Source organism: Pelmatolapia mariae, linkage group LG18 (assembly GCF_036321145.2).
Source record: "Pelmatolapia mariae isolate MD_Pm_ZW linkage group LG18, Pm_UMD_F_2, whole genome shotgun sequence".
NCBI classification, from domain to species: Eukaryota; Metazoa; Chordata; class Actinopteri; order Cichliformes; family Cichlidae; genus Pelmatolapia; species Pelmatolapia mariae.
Genome location: NC_086243.1, coordinates 3612489 through 3637260, shown reverse-complemented (window position 1 = coordinate 3637260; position 24772 = coordinate 3612489). Strand labels below are relative to the sequence as shown.

The 24772-nt window shown below is 39.9% G+C and overlaps 1 protein-coding gene across 5 annotated transcripts in view; it reads left to right on the top strand.

Moving 5' to 3' along the window:
• Positions 1–22792, top strand: part of map4l (microtubule associated protein 4 like) — a 128119-nt gene extending 105327 nt beyond the window's left edge. For 4 of the 5 annotated variants that reach the window (XM_063461916.1, XM_063461918.1, XM_063461915.1 and 1 more), the window contains 5 exons: positions 8531–8623; positions 11312–11393; positions 11476–11585; positions 11763–11955; positions 15810–22792. In XM_063461916.1, coding sequence (XP_063317986.1) covers positions 8531–8623; positions 11312–11393; positions 11476–11585; positions 11763–11955; positions 15810–15814 — 483 coding nt within the window. In that variant the 3' untranslated portion in view covers positions 15815–22792. The remainder of the gene's footprint in view (positions 1–8530; positions 8624–11311; positions 11394–11475; positions 11586–11762; positions 11956–15809) is intronic. The other variant, XM_063461917.1, reaches the window with a different exon arrangement.
• The last annotated feature ends 1980 nt before the right edge of the window (positions 22793–24772 follow it).

The following is a 24772-nucleotide window of genomic DNA, read 5'->3' as shown; positions in this document are numbered from 1 at the left end:
TGTGTTGCTTGCGCTCTCAACATTTCTGCCCATGTGCGTTCAACTCTTTCTGTACACCGTTATATTTGTGCCACAAAACCAGCCAATCACAGACTTGGATGCAAAAAATATCTGATTGGCTGTTTTGGTCTCCAATCTGCTCGAAATGACGAAATGCAATATCCCAGAATCCATTTCGTCCAAAACTCAAACGAGGCAGTGGTGAAGGAACACAGAGTGGCGGAGTTTGAAATATTACTCTTTGTGGGTCACAAAATAAACTTTTAAGATATTTTCATGCGATAATGGTGCTGTGTAAACTTCAAATATCTGCTCAATTTATCAAGACATCACACATTTGCAAAAGTGCTCTAACGTTTTCGGAGATGCCTGTTACCCACCAGCTGACCGCATAGCTGGACTGGCCATTGGGCATACTGGGCATTTGCCCGGTGGGCTGATGGTGATTTTTCATTTTTATGTTTGTTTGTTTGTTTGCTTTTGTAACGGTATAAACAATGAAAAGTGGTGGATTAGCCAATTGGTCATTATCAGCTCTGGGCTGGACCAATTACAATACATCCGTATTGAGGGGAAAAGGAACGCGATTCGTCCTGTACTTCAGCTAGAATGAAAAAAAGACACTAAGCTGGAGCTATTCTGTGTTTTTGCTGCACAACTGCCTGTTCTTCTCTCATTCTCTCTCCCTCCCTCTCCTGTTGCTACTTCAATCATGAAACTGATCAATGATCAGTTGATCGTCTCTCTTGTTTGTTTATCGCCCACTTTGCGCCAGAAAGAGGAAACCAGCGGATGTTGCGCTAAACAACAGCAGCACGTTCAAGCTTGATAAGCTGTTGTTAGAATGTATTTAATATTACTTTCTAGTATCAGCTGATGTTTGCTGGAGCCACAGCTGTAAAAGCTGCTGGTCATGATACCGGTTTGGATATGTGTTGAGAGGGAAACATGAAGGTGATACAAATCATACATATATACCAACAAGACAGTGTACATCACTGTCACAACAGCGTTTGTTTTAGTTCAAAGGCTTTATGGTTTTTCCTATAATACCTGGTGGTGTAGTCGGTGATTTTTTTGTCAGTTCAGCCTTATATATTATGTTTAACCCGAGTGACCACCCAGTCAGCTGGTGGGTAACAGGCATCTCCGAAAACGTTAGAGCACTTTTGCAAATGTGTGATGTCTTGATAAATCGAGCAGATATTTGAAGTTTACACAGCACCATTCTCGCATGAAAATATCTTAAAAGTTTATTTTGTGACCCAGAAAGAGTAATATTTCAAACTCCGCCGCTCTGTGTTCCTTCACCACTGCCTCGTTTGAGTTTTGGACGAAATGGATTCTGGGATATTGCATTTCGTCATTTCGAGCTGATTGGAGACCAAAACAGCCAATCAGATATTTTTTGCATCCAAGTCTGTGATTGGCTGGTTTTGTGGCACAAATATAACGGTGTACAGAAAGAGTTGAACGCACACGGGCAGAAATGTTGAGAGCGCAAGCAACACACATTGCGAGCAAGCGCAAATGCAAAAACTGAGCGAGAGGGGCTGCTATTGTGTGTGTGTGTATGGATAATAGCAAACACTGAAATACAGTTTTTGCACGCTGCAATGAATTTTGTTCACTCAAATTTAGCTTTTCTTTGCTCAAAATAAATTTCTCCTCAAAATGCAACACTTGCACCTGCAAATTTTTTCTTACGTGCGCTCAAATTTTTTTATGTGCACTCAGAATAGTTGCACAAAAATAACGCCATACAATTTTTCTACATGCTTGGACAATGGACTTTACAGTTCTTACAGTTCTACATAACATTTCGTTTGTATCCACGCGTGCTTGTGAATGTAAAATGTTTTTAAGATATATGTATTCCTGTATCATCTATATTCATTAGCCTATGTACTGGAGACCTTTTGATCAAGAGTCACAAAGAAATAGTGTTCATAATATTAGGTGATGAGACAAGATAGTGTACGTGAGCAATTTCGTAATATGTCTGCAGTTGTACCCAGAGTTTTTGGTGCCGCACACAAAACTGAATGCATTTTTACTCTAGCAAAGAATCTCTCAATATGCAGGGTTTTTAACTTGTGATAAAACTAATAAAACGGTCACCAAACTTTCTAGTTAATTAGTAGTAAAATAAAGAGAACAAGCAAAAATGTTTTCATGCTTCACATTTGAAAGGAATTCACTTTGTGTCACTTAAAAGGCCCAAAATAATTAGCATCAGCCTTTGTTTACTTGAACAAACTTAAATTTCAAAATGACATCTTAGAATACTTGAAAACAAAATGATATGAAAACACTCCTCAAAAAGACTGCTACATGTACATCATACTATATTGTGAAAAAATTTAAAAAATCAAACTATTTCCTTTTCCAACTTGATCTTCACCATCATCCATGCATATGTGGTAATACATGCTTTCCCCCAAGTTGTCCTCTGTTACTCTACAAAATATAGCTGATGCAAAATATACTTGACGTAGTTGATTGAGCCTTTATATTCCTGTCCTATGACCTACAACCCATGACCATTCAATGTATCTAAAGTTAAATGACCTCTGTGCCTTTTTCCCCAGTCTGCATGCTCACAGATATGCACACATGAACCTTTCAAACATTGCTGGCTACATACCTAGCTTGTTTCTATTACACTGATAGCAAAGGCAGCAACCTGATAGTGGAGCGCAGCAAGTTCAGCAGCCACCCTGCTGCTTTTATTCTTTTGTGTTGTCCAATGATAAACGTAGCATAAAAAGTAAAGAAATCCTGTTTTCTAAAAACTATGTATTATTGTAGGGTCTACCTTACAACATAAAGGGCCTTGAGGCGACTGTTGTTGTGATTTGGCCCTGTATAAATAAATTGAATTGACTTTAAAGAAATTTGTGTTTGGTTAATTGTTGCTTTGTTGTAACAGTGCTTCTTGGCATTGTTATACCATTGGAAAGCCATTTAATAATTTCTTTATTTTAGTCTCAGTAGCATGTGGAAGAACCACACAGAGCCACAACAGCCTTGCACTTCCTCATTGGATTGGGTGATTGACCACCAGCTTAATCACACGCTGCTGTCAGATGCATTTGTCAGCAAATGTGGCTGTGTTGGTCACTCTTGCATGAACAGCCTACCCAAGCTACTCTACCCAATCTGTGAGCGAACTCTATCGTCCAAGATCACTACCTCCAGAGAGCTGTGTGTGGTTCTTCCGCATGCTACTGAGCCTCCCCCCCGGTTGTTAAATTGATAAATTGTCAGTATGTCTTGTTTTTTCAGACTTCAATCACCCAATCCAATAAACAACACTAAACAAGAGTCAATAGCAGAATAAGCTGTTTGGCTTTGTCAAGTTTTTCATGGGTGTGACACACAACCCAACTGCTGCTCTACCCAACAATGCTTTGTTCTTACAAATGTGACACCATTTAATGGGAAATAAACAGGGTTTCCAATGATATAAGATTTATTGCCAAGAAGCATTGTTAGAAACAAAGAAATAATCAACCAAACACAAATTCACTTACTCTTTGTGCTAAGATTTATCCACTGCAATGAATACAGAACATGGGTAGTATAACAGAGTGTGTACCGTTAGCTACAAAAGCTAGAAGACATGATATGTGTACAAATACAAAATGCAAATTAATCTCACGCATTATCTTTGGCTGAAATTGATGTTGCATTCTTTGAAATGTGGTCTCCTCTCATGGATAAGTGTCACTTGGTTGCCACTTTTTAGCGGTAATTTACTAAAATATTTTCATCATCCTGCTTCTTTATCTAGCATAGCATGAGAATCATTAGATATTAAGGAGACATGATGAACAAGAACTATGCAGCTGCTTGAAATCAATTAGGATATTTATGATGCGCTATCTGTGAGGAATACAAACTGAGGAGTCTGCTGCTTTTTGTGTGTGTGTTTGTGTGTGTTCGTGCTTACGCATTAAGTGTATGTGCACTCACTGCTCAGTGAGTCATCCTTTGCTGGTGCCACCTGCGTCATCATGCCATTTTCATCCTGGAGAAGCAACACTAAGACAGAGACAGAGAGAATGGAGGAAGGCGTCTTAGGCTTGCTGCAGGGCTTTTTTACAATGCAGCGACAGAGCCAATCAAAGTGATATCACACAAACAGGTTGGTGTTAGCTTATATAGAAGCAGGACAGGGTGGCTGCTTTTGATTCTTCATCATCAAAGTGGCTTATCTTTAACATCTTAAAAGCTTTGACTATTTTCCCTGAGAAAGTTTTGGACACACTAGCGAGTCCAAAGTCCACAGTCCTTAGGCTGTGAAAAAGATGAAGACATTAAAGGGCAGCCTATTATTTCCATTTCTGGCTCTATATTTTTATTTTGGGAATTTACTAGAGTAGCTTTGAATGATTCACAGTTCAAAATAATCCTTCTTTATCATATACTGGACCTTGGTGCAGCCCCTCAGTTTCTCAGCTGTCTGCAAGTGAAAGATGATTGACATTTGCTGTGTCGCCATGGCCATGCTTTTTGACGAAAACTCAAAAACTCCACATTATGACCCAGGTTTGTAGTTGAGACTAACCAAATATGAAGTTGATCCTACAAAAAAACAAGGAGGAGTTGGCAAAAATATAACACCATGAATAATCTCCTGAAATGCCATCTTCAATTCAAAATGGCGGGCTTCTTCTTGGCAAAATTTCATGAGTTTTCAAGCAGATTAAAGGCCTCAAAAAGCCATTAGACGTGATTACAGTAGGGCCTTCGCACGTTTCATGCTCCGGCCCTAATGATAGTAGTTGGGTTAATTCTTATTAAAAGGTAATTAAAAATTAAAGTTTATTTATGAAGGGTATTTTTTCAAGTCAAGTGGCTTTATTGTCATTTCAACCATGTGCAGTGGTAGTCACAGTGAAATCAGACAGCGTTCCTTCAAAATTATGGTGATTTATATAACTGACAGTCAACACAGGGAGTGCAAAAAAACAGTGCAACACCAGACAGAACAGAACGATCCCACATAGCAAAATTGGTATGGATCGGATCTGGCCGACACAACGTGCTTACACATGGCCCACATACCGCAAAGAATGACGGCCCTTTGGTGGCCCAGGATCTGGTTTGCCAGATGTGGCCCACACATGGACCAGCAGCAGACACACTGGTGGTCCTGTGCTGGCCCAGAACAGTTCCAGCTCTGGCCCCAGATGTCAGCCTAATGTGTACCTTAATCAAGCCATGTAATAACAACATGCGCCAGAATATAATAGTGGAAAAGTAACTCTGTTCAGACAATGAATGGATGGAGTCTGATATATAGCCCTTTTCACTATCCCAGATTACTGAAAGTGCTCTATGCAACATGTCACATTCGCACACTTTGTCTAAACTGAGTGCTTCCTAACTACATTCATACTCTTGGCATGCAGACTGGAAGAGCCAGGGATCGAACCACTACCCTTCCGATCAGTAGGTGACCGGCTCTACCTCCTGAGCTACAGCCACACAGTGGTAAACATGAGTAAACCCTCACTAGGTTTTGGATAAAGTGTACACTCACAAACCTGTCAAACCTGCATTTGAAACGTTGGCTACCATAGCAGTATAGTATTGCAACATGGCATTTGGGTCTTCTAACTAAAATAGGAAAATAGGAACACAAACAGTGCCATCATTGCCAGACCTGGCCAACATCTGGTTGACATACACCCTGCCATGACACCAGTCAGTCAGAAGTGCCAGCTTGATGCCGGATCCAGGCCAGACCTGTTTTCTATGAGCCTGGGCCACATAAACCAATCCACAATCGGTCCAGATGTGGCATGCCATCACAAAAACGGTGCCATCTACGCCAGGCCCATATCTGGATGACATATGTCTTACCATGCCAGAGGTCAGCCAGCAGTGCCAGCTTGATACCAGATCCGGGCCAGACCTGCTTGCTACATGGGATAGAGATACAAGACAGTGCAAACGCAACAACAATTTAAACATACATTTCACTGACAGAAGTTCTGTACAGAGTATACATCTATTTACTTGTCTTTATCTAATAGCAAAATTTGTTTGATGACATGAAATTTGTAAGTCTGATAAATATGGAAAATATCAGAAGTCAGGAATGGGGCCCTGTATACTCTACACCTCAAAGTAATTTAAGGTGAGGGTCATTGCTAGTCCCTCCTTCCTAATACTGGAATAAGTCTGTTGGTGATGCTTAAACGTCTTGAAGGAGTAGGACACTGTATATTCTAGTCCAGTGGTTCTCAAAACGTGGTATGCGTACCACTGGTGGTAGGTGGGCTCCCTCTAGTGGTACGTAGGAAGTCTCAAAAAAAATTTAAGATTAAATAATATACCACGTTCTGATTGAGGGATTTCTGAAAAATTAAAACATACAGCTCTGCTATCACTTCGGACATAAATGAAGACAGGAGACTAAACAGCAGTGACGTCTGTAGGGTTACTGAAGTTGGGCTAGCTCATATATAATGATGTGCTACATGGTGGCTAGCTACACAGCTATGGTTAGCATAATATAAACACATTAGCACAGTGAAGCTGGAGGATGAACGCTAACTTTTTTCCGCTCGATAAAAGTTAACGCGAGGGTTCACGAGGGTTAGGGACAAATGCAACTGCATGGCATGATCCTGTAAACGGACCAAACTTCAGTCAGGAGAACAACTGAGATAATCCATCCACAATACGAGGTTAGTCATTAATATACTGCTGCATGGGCTGGGCTGTAGTTACATCACAAGGTTTTAAAAACTGAGCTTTAAAATGTACAGTGGTAATAAAAACCGAGAGAGGCCGACAGTGATCCCTGACTGTTTTTAGGGGCTTGTTCAGATTAAACAGAACAAGATACAAATCAATTATAACATGTTAAAAAACATGTTTAAAAGTGACCAAAGTCACATTTTGGCAGGTTGAGTCAAGTTTGCTTTGCTCAAAAATGTCTTTTATATGCAACATATTACTCAGCCCCAATTCAGAATATAAACCCAGATTGTCCAGATAGGCTTCACACCCAGAGAGACCCGCAAGGTTCAGTGTTAACCAGCCTGATTAAGTTTAGTTATTCATTGTGCACTGCAAGCCCACTCTACACAATACTCCATCCTAAGCAAAGGGTATCATTCAGGCTTTGTCATGCGGTTCACTTTCTGGTATCAGTACAAATCTGATCTGACTTATTAGATTTCTCACTAAGAGGCAGGGAGAATCCAGGTTACTTAACTCTGAATTGTTTAACCTTACCTGTATCGTTCAGCACTGGATGGCACTACCACAGGTAGAAGCAAACTTTACTGGTTGATCACAGGCCATCTGCTGAGGGAGATTCAAGATTCAATGTCACATCAATCGGATCACTGAGCTCTTTGGCCCCACAGTATGATATGCCTTCAACACATTAATTTTAGGACAGCCTCCTTTTGCAGTTTCAGGTTAGCAATCAGGTAGGTTCTCAGCCATCCAGGTCATGGTAGTCTAAGGAGCTTGGAAGGAAAGTGACTGGACTTCTTAAAGTTTCGTGAACCCCCAAAAAACAAACAGCATCAGATTTAAATTGGATAAGTATAATTGTTTTCTACTTATACCTCAAACCTATGTCTATAGTGTATGGTAAAGACACTGCAATAATTCAGAGAAAACTCTAACATCAGACAACCTGTTATGAGCAAGCACTTAGCAACAGTGGGAAAGAGAAACTCCCCTTTAACAGGAAGAAGCCTCTGGCAGAACCAGGCTCAGGGAGGGGCGGCCATCTGCCGCAGCCAGTTGGGGTGAGAAAAGAAAGACAGGACAAAAGACATGCTGTGGAAGAGAGCCAGAGATTTTTACATTTCAGTTATGTATCTCATTTGTAGCCAAAGCTGAAATACTAAGGAGAGAAGCTGACCATATAACATGTTCTTCCAGCTTGTAGTGTACTGCTGAAAGCACTTCAGACAGAACAACAGGTTTTTCTGCAAACTGGTCTATTTTTGAATCTTTTTAAAACCACCTTGTGCCCTCTGTTGTTCTGAATCTGTCACTTGCGGTTGCTTTTTTGCTTTTAGCAGCATGTGTTAACACAAAATTACTGTCCACGGCACTCTTCTCTTGCATGTACTCTCTCTCATCTTTGAGTGTTTGTCTTATGCTTTTTTTTTGTAGCTATTGCTGTTTATGGAAGCGCTCTGTTGTTATTCACTCAGTATTCTCATCTTTTGCTAATTATGCATTCATTTTTGTAAGAATCTGCATTGATTCTTTCTAAGAATGTTTCCCATTAACATTCTCATTTTGATGGTTTGTCACATAATGTACCAAAAGCATTTTTGCTGTCTCATGTGCAGACCATCAATGAGCTTCTATAAAGAATGAATAGCAAAAAGTCTTCCATACTTACAGTACAAGGCTACTCTGTTTCCTGTCAACTAAACCTGCCAGCTGATCTGCTTTCTTTCTTTCTTTCTTTCTTTCTTTCTTTCTGTCTTTTTTTCTTTCCTCATGTTGCTTGTCTGTGTGTCTGCCTGCTTGTCTTTAGGTTCAGATAGTGCACAAAAAGCTGGACTTCAGCCACGTCACTTCTCGCTGTGGCTCCAAGGACAATATCAAACATGTCCCTGGAGGTGGCAATGTAAGTACTGCTGAAGCTGGAAGGAGACTCTCACATTTTATGCTAATTTAACCTAATTTGGACTATCTTGCTCAAAATGTTGATCAGTTGGGAATGCCCCTTGTGCCTTGTACTCACCTAGCAGGTGTATTTGTTACAAAGAGATAAAATGGGAATTTATGTTCTTGGTATGTAAATTAGGTCCATCGTTGGGGGATGCATATTGTATTGGGTCTATATTTACACATTCATACAGTATTGCTCTTGCAAAACAAAATTCCTGTTTAAACAATCGCCAAATAATCTCATACATATTGGTAAGAAATTGAATCAGTCTGACTTATAAACATTGCACTGTCCTCCGGTGTTCTCCGATTGGATCTCTTCAAACAAATTTAGTAAATAGGAGCACCCATAAGATGTGAGACTGACAAAAAAATTTTCCAAGGTTCAATTCCAAAAATAAAAACAAGTGCACTTTGCGGTTTGCCTCCGGGTTTAGTTTAATGTTCAGTAAATGAACTGACCGCAGGTTCTCATGCCTACCCTTTCAGGACTTGTTTCTACCTGGTCTGAAAACCTGCTTCACTATCGCCATCTCTCACAACCACAGAGTATATACAAAAGATTAATTTAGTCTCCAAGTTAAGCCACTGTAGAAGAGCCTTTAAACCTCTAATGGCCATCAGGGGGCAACTCCTGTAGTTGAAAAAGAGGTCTGATTGTACAGAAGTCCATTAATACATTAACCTGCTGCTAACTGATGAGATTATGTTCTCAATTTGGAGTAAAACAGGTGATAAAGCAGGGTATAACAGCCAGGTTGTTGAATCTGATGAATGAAAACCAGAGTCACAGTGACCGTTTCCATCTTTCACAGTCTATCCTCAAAACCACCACTTTGCTCTGTCAGCTCAAATAAACTGGGGGGTTTTTTCAGTGTGGGGACATGCAGTCATAGTAAAAGGTCATGGTAAAAAGAAAGTATACCTTCTGTCATTTTTACTTACTAGTGCTTACCAATTAAAACAGTCATTTGGAAGTTTATTGGGATTTGTCTATACACAGCTCTCTTAAGATCTGTTATAGATTTGCTGGTTTGCTTGGGATTATTGTCCTTTTACATTAAATAATTATGGCCAAGAATTAGCTGTAGCAGGCCTCATGTTTGACTCTAGAATACTTTGGTATGTAGAGCTTTGTGGTTGACTCATGGTGACGACATGGTGCCCAGAGGCCTGTACTATGAAGCAGGATTTAATCTTATCAAGGTAACTTCAGCGTTCATCCTGAGTTTTCTATACTAAGAAGATTATTCATTTCTTACTGGAGTATATTGCCATAGAAACGTATGCTGTGAACTTGAACTGCGAAGGAGCTGGTTATTTTCAGATTAGAGATCAACAGGTGTGAAATCACCACTTGCTGACCAACAGCATTCCCTGAAGGCTCTTTGGACCTCTGCCACGAGAGTTTGAGGGTTTAACATTTTTCAGCTGCATCTAAAGTCTTCGCATTTCCCTCATGAGCATCAATATTAAACATAAGTTCTTAGATACAACTTAGCATTACTAAAACACAATACACAGACCTCATATCAGGTTTGTACATAGACTAAGCCTAGCCTTTTTTTATCTTTAGTCTTTACCCTCAAACCTTTAAACTGCACCGAGTCTCCAGGTGAGAGATTTAAAAACTAAAGCTGTCGGGAGCAGGTTATGTTCAGAGCGTTGGTTGAAAATCATCTGGATGTTTTCACTGTTTCTTTTAGTTAAAGCATGCTTTATACATGATGTGATACAGTTTCTATGCTGGGGGATACATTTTACATCTGCAAGCTGCTGCACCTTAGTAGAACCACTGAATGAAGCACAAACTGTGTCGCATTGTCTTGGAGATGTGCATGAATTCATTTGGTGATGAAATGTTACAGTGAATAAAATAATTATTTGAGCTTGCTCACTTAAAAAAGACATGAACACTGTCTAATTTTTATGGTGGTTTCATTTTAATGGAAAGAGACAGGATATCAAGGCAAAATCCAGGAAAAAAAACACCAACATTTACATTTTCTGTATTTACTTACATCACTGATGTGTTTTTATAGTGGAAGATGACATTATGAATATTGAAACTGGCTTTTAAGGATTTTAACTATTTGTTTCTATTCTTTAATATCCGTTCACATTAGGGAAAGCTATGGGTCCAACAAAAAGTTTTGACAGTTTGTGTTACTAATAAAATTTTATCAGCAGAGTTATGGTCATCTCATTCTCCAGTCTGTCATCTGATATGTGAATCTGACTGATTTTAGCACATGCTGTGAGGCAGGTCATCGTGCCAGCTGCCAACGCACTACTCTACAGTCATGGTGTGACAACAGTCTAAAAACTGCCTTCTCCAACATTCTAGTTACAGCTCGTCCTGATTTATCTGCACAAACGGAGCACTGCCGAACAAAACAAAAAGGCACCTTCTAAAACAATGAAACATGAAATTAAGCATGATTGGTTAAAAAAGTTGTGAGTCTATTTCACATACTCTGTTGCATTGTCTGGAATGTCACGCCTCTATATGAATGTGGCAGGTGCAGTATAATGAATGATAGCGATTTTCTAAAGTGGCCTCGAGTGGACGCTGAAGTGAAAGTGCATTGTACTGAATGACTTAGAATATAAAAAGACAAGATTTTTATGTACTCCACCCCAGGTGCAGATCCTGAATAAGAAGGTTGATGTGAGCAAGGTGACATCCAAATGTGGCTCCAAGGACAACATCAAACACAAGCCAGGTCCATCCCAAAACATTTGTGCTTTTTCTTGTCATTAAACCCAAATGGCATCATATTAATTTTTCCTTTTTTTTAATCCCAGGTGGTGGTGATGTGAAGATTGAGTCCCATAAGCTAAACATTAAGGCTAAGTCTAAGATTGGATCTATGGACAACGTGGGGGCAGGAAATGGAGAGACCAATGGACAAAAGGTCACTCTTAAACACAGTTAAACATGTGTTAGCAGCTCACAGAAAATTAGCTTTTGTGGTTCTGCTGATTCATTGTGCGACTACTGGCCACCGTGTGCCACCATGAGAGTTTTCAAACTTTGTATGCCCATGTTTCTGTCTGACCCCTACGAACTGTGTGTTTATTTTTGGCTGCAGGAAGAGAAAACTGAGCAGAAAACATCATCACCCCCAAGTGTCACTCAGACAACAGGACCAGGAGTCACTGCTAAGGCAACAGCACCTGGAGGTGTTGCTAAGGAGAACAGCATGAAGGAAACCACACCCTCTCCTTTTGGGGGAGATGGACTGAGGGAGCCCCTCAGTGCAGAGAAATGCATCACTGAGACAAGTGGGTGTAAAGGCACACACTCACACACACTGGCTCCATTTTTTATTGAGCATACATACACTTTACAATTATGACAGGTGTGCTACTGAAGTGCCAAATAAATGAGAATAGGCTTCTTAATCCCAGCCAGTCACTTCACATTATGCTACTCATATCTGCGAACCCTTAATCTGTAAATGTAGGGACTTTAATCTGGAGGGTTCAGGTGTACAACTATAAGAAATCTCAGAAAAAAAGGTAATTGTTCCTTAAAGCTTTTAATGCTGTAGCTAACACCTGTAAGCTAAAGTTAACAGTAAGTTGTGGGTAAAAACTCTTTCTTCTGCTTGCTTTTTAATGCTTTCCATTGTACATTTGAAGTGACAATTACACTGTTATAACTTTGTTTGAAAACAATCAATAGATAATTTAACCAAGATTTTTAACTTTTTATGTATTTTCCAACACCTGGCTGGAGCAAACCTCTCCAAAGTATCACAACCCCATCTAATGCTGCTTCAGTATATAGGAAAATCCACAGCTTAAATGGCCTACTGTTCACTTATTAGCAATATGTAGCTTGAAAGTCACTGTTCTGAGAATTTGCAAAAACTCAATTGTAGTGTCTTCTGTTGCATTTACTCTGTTTCTGTTTATTCTGTGGATATAACACTGCTACTGAACCGCAAATGCCTTGCTTTGAATCAAGGATTTTCTTTAGCTATTTATCTGTGTCACCTTGTACCACACAGGCATAATAACTGCCTAAGCTATTTTGATAGTGCTTTAGATAAGGCTACCTGAGGCTATCTGCCTGACAGCCTGGTATTATTTGTTCAGAGCCACTTGTGCTGACTTTCTAAGAGATCTCACCTATCAACACAGAATAGCACACAATTTGATTGTTGCCTGCAGGTGCAAAATAATAGTCTTAATACACTTTCAGCATCTGAGGAACTTAAGATTGCTATTATTTTTATGGTAATATCTTCAAAACTACAGGAAAATTGTCCAATGTGTGGTTTACTATAGTTTGCAGACTTACAGTGGCTTGCAAAAGTATTCGGCCCCCTTGAACATTCCCACATTTTGTCACATTACAGCCACAGACATGAATCAATTTTATTGGAATTCCACGTGAAAGACCAATACAAAGTGGTGTACACGTGAGAAGTGGAACGAAAATCATACATGATTCCAAACATTTTTTACAAATAAATAACTGCAAAGTGGGGTGTGCGTAATTATTCAGCCCCTTTTGGTCTGAGTGCAGTCAGTTGCCCATAGACATTGCCTGATGAGTGCTAATGATTAAATAGAGTGCACCTGTGTGTAATCTAATGTCAGTACAAATACAGCTGCTCTGTGATGGCCTCAGAGGTTGTCTAAGAGAATATTGGGAGCAACAACACCATGAAGTCCAAAGAACACACCAGACAGGTCAGGGATAAAGTTATTGAGACATTTAAAGCAGGCTTAGGCTACAAAAAGATTTCCCAAGCCTTGAACATCCCACGGAGCACTGTTCAAGCGATCATTCAGAAATGGAAGGAGTATGGCACAACTGTAAACCTACCAAGACAAGGCCGTCCACCTAAACTCACAGGCCGAACAAGGAGAGCGCTGATCAGAAATGCAGCCAAGAGGCCCATGGTGACTCTGGACGAGCTGCAGAGATCTACAGCTCAGGTGGGGGAATCTGTCCATAGGACAACTATTAGTCGTGCACTGCACAAAGTTGGCCTTTATGGAAGAGTGGCAAGAAGAAAGCCATTGTTAACAGGAAACCATAAGAAGTCCCGTTTGCAGTTTGCCACAAGCCATTTGGGGGACACAGCAAACATGTGGAAGAAGGTGCTCTGGTCAGATGAGACCAAAATGCAAAACGCTATGTGTGGCGGAAAACTAACACTGCACATCACTCTGAACACACCATCCCCACTGTCAAATATGGTGGTGGCAGCATCATGCTCTGGGGGTGCTTCTCTTCAGCAGGGACAGGGAAGCTGGTCAGAGTTGATGGGAAGATGGATGGAGCCAAATACAGGGCAATCTTGGAAGAAAACCTCTTGGAGTCTGCAAAAGACTTGAGACTGGGGCGGAGGTTCACCTTCCAGCAGGACAACGACCCTAAACATAAAGCCAGAAAACAATGGAATGGTTTAAAACAAAACATATCCATGTGTTAGAATGGCCCAGTCAAAGTCCAGATCTAAATCCAATCCAGAATCTGTGGCAAGATCTGAAAACTACTGTTCACAAACGCTGTCCATCTAATCTGACTGAGCTGGAGCTGTTTTGCAAAGAAGAATGGGCAAGAATTTCAGTCTCTAGATGTGCAAAGCTGGTAGAGACATACCCTAAAAGACTGGCAGCTGTAATTGCAGCAAAAGGTGGTTCTACAAAGTATTGACTCAGGGGGCTGAATAATTATGCACACCCCACTTTGCAGTTATTTATTTGTAAAAAATGTTTGGAATCATGTATGATTTTCGTTCCACTTCTCACATGTACACCACTTTGTATTGGTCTTTCACGTGGAATTCCAATAAAATTGATTCATGTTTGTGGCTGTAATGTGACAAAATGTGGGAATGTTCAAGGGGGCCGAATACTTTTGCAAGCCACTGTATGTTAGCATCTGTATGCTTCTCTCATACTTGCTGTATTCAAATTCAGCAGTCCTCTTTTACTTTCTCACTTTCTATTTCCAGTTAATAGGAAATGGAATATAGCGTTTTGGTCTTTGCCTTTCTGGGGTTTTAAAATATGCATGACTATATTTGGACAAGCAGGCAAAATGAATAGCTAACAGTAAAATTAGCTGGTTAGGTTGGTAAGTAAGATGACAGAAAAACCCCAGCTCAAAACAAAATATACATAAACTGAACACTCTTTTCATATCTTTTAGTGCAACCAGAGACTGAATATGTGGTCATATATAGTACTAACTTCTCAATCACAAGTCTCTGCCAGATTCTATCTAAAAGATATAGCCTGGGAGCCAATGTTGAAGTCCCCTAAACCTACAGTCCTTTTTAATGAGAAGCAGAGGGTGAAGGTTGGCCTTTCAGACAGTATGAACATGTAGTTTCCCTCAGATCTTTCTCACGCTGGTCACATCCAGTTTCAAAACAACAAGATGGGGGAACCTGTAATGTTTAAACTAACAAGGAAGCCATGCCACAGTGGCTACATCCATCTTTTATAAGAGTCGGTGATATGTAGAGAACCAGTATTGCTTTATTGTTGTCATGTGTCATGAAAAGTGAAAAGAAGTACAGAGGGAAGCTACAGTATGACAACAGTAATGGGGTTTTTCAACATTAAAGCATATACACCTATTCTTGTAGATCCCTAAAATAAAAATTATGAATAGTGGTACATGTACAATAGGAGTAAATTAAAAATACATAATGTAGATAGTGTGTGTTTATGAATGAATGAGCACATATACCCGCTCCCTGCTTACATGTCAGATAGAGTAGTGAAACCAGCTCACCTTTTTACCAGATTATGAAATGAAATTATGAGGAGACCTTCAGAGTGAAGATGAGCCAGTCATGGTGGATAAATTCATCTTTAGCACAGCTGGTCTCCAGACTCCCCGAGTTCAGAGGGACAACAGACTTCCGCCACTGTTGCTGTTGCTAAGCTCATCTTAATTGATGAATGGCTGTAGCACTAATACAATTTTAAAAATGTCATTTTGATCATTTGCCCCATAATTCATATGAGTTCACAGCAGACATTAGCTAGAGTCTGTAAGGCTGATAAAACAACAAACTCTGGAGATTATCATCCTTGTATCTCTATCATTTTCTCTTCGTTTTGCGCTTCATCTGTTTTTTCTTCTTTAACTTGTCTCACCTCAGACTGAGTCCCAATGACCCGCAGATTTTGGTGGGACACGCATGGCGCTCGCTGGCCTGCCAATCAACTGACCAACCAACTACCACGGCGCAGTCACTTTCCTCTGATCCCGCCCTTCATCTTGCCCACCGCAGCACCGAACTGACCGATCGCCTCTCAGTGTTTCTCTGGGATCTGCCTGCCAGCTTCCTGCTACCAACTCTAACCTTTGGCCCCTTGTCACCCTTGGGTTGCCCCACCTACCACAGAGAAAAGTAATTGCTGTTTGTCCATGTTTCTCTGTGCAGGTTTCCACCAGCTTCTCCACTGATGCCATTTCCTTGTAAGCACTGACCAAGGTCATTCCAACCTTAAAGCCCAAATGTAACAACCCCAAAGCAATAATCCCACAATCAATCAATCAGTGCTCTATTAAGTATCTTGACCATAGCCACTTTTTCTCATAGAATGTTCACCCTACTAGTGAAAACAGTTGCCTCAGATCACAGTAATGGAGCTTTGTTCTAGACCCTCTGGCAGGCTTTGACATTTAAAAACCAAACTAACAAAAACAGCACCATTCGTAGGTCATCAGACGTCTCATTACAGGTCAGTCTACAATTCATCACACGTTACTTCTCTTGGTATCAGTGCACCAGTTTGTCTCTTCAGAGTTCTTCACAATAATGATTCCTTGAATTTTAATATTATGACGCTAACAGTTTGTAGTCGTGGCTGCAAAGAGCACAAAATGAATCTGGTCTCGAGCGGCTATGAAGAGAGATGTCTGGAAGCAAATCTGAAGATGGATTTTAAAACCAGTGCTGTAGCTTCTCAAAAGTCAGATGGTTTTAGTACAATTGAAATCATTCAGCGATGTAACTCGTGCATTATGAAGGCAGCAAGAGGGAGGATACAGGAGCTCTGCTGATACTCTGGGTGGTTTTGGCTCAAAGAGGATTTGGCACAAAAAATCTGTGTTTGATCTCAGAGCCAAGTGTTTTTAAAGTTAAGATCTCTCTAATTGACCTTGAAGGAGTGAATATAAATTCCAGCTGAAGGAGTGATATTGAAGGATGGTAATAAACCTTGGAATTAAACGGAGTGGCACAGAACACATGCACTCTATAATGTAATGTAGCACTTATGGTGGACAGTGTCAATCACAGTGTCACAGGATTCTTTATAAACATTCAGTCACACCAGCACATTAAATGTCTCCATTTCAGAGTCATTATAGTGTAGATCTGTGGAATCTGTGTGATGGTCTATGGTTGGCATGTCCATACAGGCCAAATGGTTCCTTGCAAATTTTCACCGCTGACTAATAGTAAGTCGTCTTGACAATGCTGAGAGAACAGAGCAGGAGTTTTCAACTGAGGAAGCTACTGTAGGGATCCAGCTGTTTTTCAACATCAGCTTTTATTTCACCTCGGTACGCTCGGGAGCTTTTTTTTCCTTTTCTTAGTACTTGATTGAAATTATAGGGCACAATCTCTGGCACAGTGTAAAAAAATGTAGAAGCTCAGAGAGCTGTTGTGATGACTAACTCTACAGCATGTTTTCTGCTTGCTATATTCCAAGCCACCTGCAGTATTAAGTCATTTGAATTTGTTAACACTTGTTCATGTATCAGGATACACTAACAAAAACTTCTGCTTTAGATAAATGAGTACAATTCTTTTTCTTTCTCTGTTACTTACTGTCCACATTCTCCAGAGGAAGTTGAATACTTTGATTTACAACCTCTTTTCCCAAAAAAGGCAGAAGGCTTTGTAGATCATTAAAATGCCGTTTGATGTGAAAATGCTCATTTGAAAGCATATTGTGGGGATATTCACTCAAGCTGAACTAGGGTTTAATGAGTCACTGTTAGCTTTATTTAACCAGGTGAGCAATTAAGAACACTTTGGGTAAAGGCATCTACACGCTCACTGGTGAAACACTGCCCCATAGTGGCAGAAGTTTGACTTACATTTTTCAACAATTACAAAAAATTCCTTAAGGTGATCCAACTTTTTTTGAAAAATGCTGCTGATGTTAAAAATGTAATGGATATTTTAAAAAATATTTCTTTGAAATTTTGACTTCTGTTTTTTCATCTAGTATTTCAGTGCTTTTGCAAAGCAATGCATTCTGCATTTATTTACATTTTACACATGGCCAACTTTTTGGAAATGAGGTTGCAGATCAGTCCTGGACACGTGGTTTTAGCACAACTCGCCTGATATATCAGCACTGCGGATATTTTGTTTTGGGATGATGAAGGTATTCAAGTACTAGCTTAATCAACAGCTATTTCAAGACATACAAGTCTTTATTTGAGCTTTGAAGGGCACTACACTTAAAAATCAACATCATTGTTTGGCTCCCGCAGTGATTGCAAACCTTCACACCCACTCATTCACCTGCACCCATCATGAGGGACCTCAGCAGTCACCCTGAGCTTGTATGGCATTTCCTGGTAATGTGGTTGACCCCAGTGGAGGGTTGGGGCTGCAGAGCAACAACCTCTAGTTAAATCCTCCCTCCTGCTGGTGCTTTGTAGAGCCCACTCCATAAAACCATTTAGTCACACACACATAAGCACAGACTGATACAGGAAAGCACACATATGCTTGCTGGTGTGCATACACAAATAGACACACAAACACAAAGCACCACCGAAAAAATGGAGGTGGTGTGCTGATGACAAAGCATTTCTTTGTTCTGGAATCAAAGCAACTCTTTATTGTTTTTCTTTTTTTGTTTGTCTGTTATTTTGGTGGTCTATGCCGATATTGTTCAAATAGTGATGAGCTGTGTCAGTGTGATGTTCCTATTATACCATTTTCATGATGGTATCATCGCCTCATTGCACCACCTCCTCATCTGTCACCTCTACCCGTGTCTCACTCCAGTTCTCTGACAGCAATACAGTGTAGGGAAAGCCTCCAGTTACCTGCACATGCACAGGGCGTTCAGATAGAGAAGGACAGACAACCACTGATGTTATCCAGTAGTTATGAGAGGAGAGAGATTGCGTAAATGAAATAATGCATTCATGGCTGATCTAACACCAGAGTTTCCTTTGTAGTGATTTACTTATACTAGACTGGACTGTCTAGTAGATTGAACTTACTGAGCGCTATTTAGCCACCGTGACTACCCACAGTAGCAGTCGATGAAATGCCTTCTCTGGCGTATAAATGAGTTTACCCTACATCTGTAGTGTAAAAAGAAGGAGCTAAATAGTTTTTGTTTGGGTTTTTTTGCTTTAGTGCTTAGCTTGTGTGATTTTTTTAAAGTTTTGTTTAAGTAAAAACCTCAAAGTTAAAAAAAATGTAAAAATTGAAACTCTTAAAGTAAACTGGACAGCGGGAACTGCCCAGTTCCAACATGCCATGAATGCAGCAGTATTTCAGCCAAGCACATCCGAGAGGAGCCTGCAGATACTATAATGAGGCCCATTGAGTGTAAGCTATAAAAATAATGCGCGGGATCACAGTACACACACAAAAAACCTGAATGGCTTAATGCTTTATAGGAAATAATCAACTGAAAGCCAAGTGTGCTCATTTTGTTGTAATTCCAGATGCTATCTTAAGAAATCAAACATGTTAGTTTTAGGTACAGTTTAGATTCTAATAAGCCAGCACTGTGATGTGACTTTGATTTGCACACTGAAAGCATCGCTCTGTATCAGCCCGGTAATACGGACAGGCCCCGTGTGCTCAGCGTGCATTAAAAGGCTGGGATGGTCTCTGCTGAAAACACTGAGGGATTAGTGACATGTCTGTGGCGTGCTCCCATAGTTGTCAGATGTGTGAAGTGTTACTACTGCATCCATCCTGTAGAGAGCGCTGCTTAGCCTCTGGAACACTGATAGTCTGGCTCTTAACAAAGGCTGAGTGAGAAAGCTTACATCACTATTAGAGACGCTGCAGAAGGCTTCCATTCTGCCCTCATTCAAGCTATCACTATATTATTGTGTCTGGAACACTAAATATTATCATAATCATACAAATTATGTACAGTTCCCCAGAAAACTCAAAAGTCTCGTGCACTTGAACATAGTCTTGTTCATTTTATTGATGGACTTAAGTGATATTAAAGTTGCTTCACTGTATGTTGGTAAACATTGTCAGCAGTGTACTGTACATGTGTGCTTCTGGGAACAAAACAGTTTTGGTAGCTAGATGACGTTACAATATTCAAAGAGCAAGTGATCAAATAGTCAACAATTAAGACAACTAAAAGCACCATTTAAGAATATTCAATATTGTGTTGTTCCCTCCAGATCATTCCCATGCGTTGCCTAAAAGTAACATGTGTTACATGACATATGCGTGGGTCATATGTGAAATTAATAATGTGAACCAACTTTCTTCTGGAGCAGAAGAACAAAAGTATGAAAGCACTTTGGGTTGTGGATCGTGTATATATAAGAAGAAGTAAGGTGTAGCTCCATGCGTGAACATCTGGTGGGATGAGCTGATGTTGTGTGTTTAGATCTGGATTTTTGTGGCTACGATAATTTGACACTCAGCTCTCCAGTCTGCTCTCATGTTGTCCCTGTTAACATTCCCTGCTTCTTATTTTCTGGCCAAGCTGCAGAGTAACATTCTGTAAGTAGTCCGTTCAAGGTCCTTAATGACCTTTTGGAGGAGCCAGTGGGCCCCTTGTTTGATTTATTCTGAGAGCGCTGACTTTAAAACTATCTCTGGTCAAGAACAGGTTTCAGTGTTAGCATACAGTGTGTTAATATTAGCATACAGATTTTAATGTTAGCATACAGTGTGTTAAATAACAAAAGCTGATGTTATGAAATCAAGAGCGTTAAAGTGGCCCTTTTATAATCATGTTGAGCTCCATATTTATATTCTTGCGCTAGAGTAGAGTTCAAAATAATCCTTGCTGGTCTTTTGCTTGTGCAGTCCCTCACTTCATCCTATACCTGAAACAAGGCTTTAAACCAGCTTTGTTCTGATTGATGGATCCTATGAGTTGGACAAAGTAATCTAAGGTAAGGTAAATTTTCTAAAGTAATACAAATATAATGTTATTCAAGTTAAGTTCTATACATGACAGAAAATAGAAAAGCCCCACAGGCCCTCTTTAAAGCTATGAACTTTAAGCCTGTTTCATTTTGCAACACATTAAATCAAAGAAAGAATTCAATAACAACAGAAAAATTCAAAAATATTTAAGGCTTTCCACCCTGGCGACCAGTATTTGTACACAACTTTGTGGTATTTATGAGTATACACAAACTTTTCAATGTGAAAAAATGCTGTTTGTTAATTTACAAAGTTCTTTAGGAGCAGCTTTTTGGGACCATTGATTATGAGCCAGACAGTAGCCTACAACATGCTTGTATCAATGGTCCCAAGTTAACAGATAAAAAGATTGATGGTGGAGCCTACTCGGTAAGTGGTTATGAAAAATATAATATGGCCTTATCTTATAAATGAAAGGAATTTGGAGATTTGAAGAGCTCAAATATTCTTATCAGTTTCAAATATGCAATCTAGTCCAGCTGAGGTTTTTGTGATTTGAGTCTTGTCTTTGGATATTCAGTAAGGAAACCAATGGACCCTTAAGTTAGTAAAGTTTTAATAGAACCATGGGAATATGCTCAGTGTTTACTACAGTCATCAAGAGTGTGATACAGTTAATGTTACTTTGGAGCTTGGACAGAAAGTAAGAATCAGATTCACTCTGATGTCCGTTTGAACTCCCAGTTATTGCACTCGAATACCACCCTTCCACTAGTATTTCACACTGTATATAGACACCATCATGTTTTTATCACTCCACGTGTAACTCAAATTAGTTCAAATGAAATAAAAAGAAGAAAAAAAACAGGAAAAAAAAAATCTTACTTCTTAACAGGGTGTAGTGGATGTTGATAGACGGGCATTTACGTTCATAAACTTAGTTAGTGTTGAGGTAAGACATTCTGGTAAGACTGAAAGCATAGGGAAGGAAAAGTGTACTTTTTTTCAGAGTCTGCCTTTTTTCCATCAAGAAAAGGGCTGCTGAAGTTTCAAGAATGTTTTAAAAATGTATTAAAGATGCAAGATTATGAATACATGTATGAGGTTTGTCTCTGTTCTGTTTTGGAAGATAGCTCACATATGGAAAACACTGTTTACCAGATTCAAACTGACAGGCAGGAAGAGAACCAGTGTGTGTCCACTTAGATTTGATCTGAAGAAGCTTTGCATAAAGAGAACATGAGGACACGCCTCAGAATTGGCAACATTTGGTGTGAACTGCACTGACACACACTGGTGAGTCCTTTCTTCTGCCTACCACCACCAGAAAGTAATACCCTTCATTAAACAGCTCCTGTGTAGACACCTTGACATATCTACCAACATGGGACTGAATTAAGGCAAGTCATGGACCAAATTATCTTCCCACTGTCAATAACAAAAATAATAGACCATTCTGAGCCTCTTTGTAAAGTAAAAGAAAAGTGCTTCTGATCCTAAGCAAAGTTTCAAACACTTCAAAAGTAGTGTTGGTAGATATATCTGGAGCCCCTAACCACGTCTCCCACCTGCAGTGGCTCATCAGCACCACAGCACTGAAAAGCAGCTGATTTTACCTCTGTCCTTTACCATATATACAGCAGCTACCAATTAAACCAGTATTCCAGCTGTTTAAATGTCAAGTGGAGTGGAAAATTACAAGTGTGTGTATTGTATTCTGGTCTTCTGCTTGCCCTTACTCAACCTGAGAGGCAGCAGGCAAAAAGAAGCTACTTTTCAGCACTGTAGAATAAACCCACTGTAGTGTGTGTGTGTGCTGTATTACTCTGTAGGGCGCAACACCATAGCAAGAGCATGCAGAAGACAACAAACCAACTGCTGGTTGTTAGAGGCATCTGTCCTATTAGATAGAGCTCATCTCCCCTTTCAATTCTGAATATTTGGTATGAAAGAGATGTTCATTGTGGTTAATTGTTAATTAGTGATGTGAATATTAATCAAGAAATAAAAAGATGAGCAAAAGTTCACTGTTGTGTCATTTCTTCACACATTTCTCTCACAGATTGTTTTCCACCAGCACAAGGACATCAGCAGCTGTCAGTGGATAAGAAATGTTAACAAGTTTAAACCATTGATGCATTTGGTGGTAATGAAATTGATAACAGCTGCACTAGAGGGGCAACAATGAGACAACCCATAAAACAGGGATGTTTTACAGGTGAGGTTTTCAGGTGTCGAGGTTTGTTGTGCATCTCAAGAGCATTGAGGCGATTCCAGCAGACAAGCAGTTACTGTAGGAGAGCTGGACGGGGTTGTAGATGGTCCTTAACCCATCAGCAGGACCATTATCTGCTCTCCTCCGTGCAAGGAGGAACAGGATGAGCACTACCAGAGCTACTAAATGACCCCCAAACCACTGGTGTGAGTGTCTCTGACCAAAATCAGAAACAAACTCCATGAGGGTGGCCTGAGGGCCCAACGTCCTCTGGTGGGCTCTGTGCTCACTGCCCAGTTCTATGTAGTCCAACTGCCAAGTACCAAGTACCAGAATCTACTAATGGTGCTTTTTACAGATGAAAGCAGGGAGATGAAAACACCCTGGGGGCATGTAATAGATAGTGTGCTATGGGTGTGATGTGAGCTATCAGCACACACAAATGAAATTATACTTCAGTGAATCAGTAGATTTGAACATGTTAATCAATGCTAGCAAAAATGATATTAATCAGAAACAACTAGTTAATTGTAAATTCTTTGATCTTAATGTTATTTTGATCTAACTTTATGAAATCAGAAAAAAATGCTTCAAAACTTTTTGCTGTATTAACCACATGAAATATTAGCAAACTATAACATTTTAGCATGTAGTTTGTCTGGTCTGTTTAAACAAATGTACCCACTTTGAACGAGTGTGATATTTTTGGCTTTGTCGTCCTGTTGGCTGCTACCCTCTGTATCATGTTACAACCCACCTGATTTAGATAGCAGAAGCACAGGAGAACTGGAGGACCCAGATGAACAAAGCATTTTAAATTAATAGGAAAATTTAATAAACAATTAAATTCTAAATATAATTAAAGTTTGACTGCAGTATTAGTGTGTTGTTTACATAAATGAATAGTAACCGATGGTACTTGTCAAACTTTAATAATGGATTGCATTTATATAGCGCTTTTCGAGACCCTCAAAGGACTTTACAATTCCACTATTCATTCACTGGTGGAGGCAAGCTACATTGTAGCCACAGCTGCCCTGGGGCAGACTGACGGAAGCGAGGCTGCCATATCGCACCCTCTGGCCATCACCAGTAGGCGGTAGGTGAAGTGTCTTGCCCAAGGACACAACGACCAAGACTCGAACCGGCAACCTTCCGATTACAAGACGAACTGCCAACTCTTGAGCCACGATCGCCCTTAAAATCCATTTACCCAATTTAGGATGGGTAATGAAAACCCTACCTCTTCCAATAATGCATTTACCTGACTGTATTACCACTAAAATACAATAAATTATTAGTACTGTTTCTATAGTTCTTTTTAGTGGTGGATGATGAAATTGGACAAGGGTTATTCTCTGACTCGTCACCTGCAGAAAGGACAAAATGAAAACATGTTTAACTGGAGTCGGTGCTTGTCGGGTGCTCTTGATGTCTTCAGTAAGGAATACTTTAGTTGCTGCAATAGAAAGAAGACAAAAAAGTAATTTGATGACACAAATCAGTGGTGCAGATAAAACACACTTTAGCTGAAACATAGCAAAAGTGCAAACCGTTCTGAGAATGCGGGGACATTGCTGTGACTTACTATCTTAACTTGAACCTTCTGAAATGCTGGTCTTTGGACATGTTTAGTTGCTAGAGCCAAGGAGTTGGTTTACTTCATTAGTTTGGTTTGTTTAAAATTTTGCTTTTCTAGGCTAATTAGGCTTCATTATGTGTTTACATTACAGCTTCAGTTCCAGGTGACTTCAAGTCAGGATGTGTCAGAGGAGAGAGAGCAAAAAGAAAC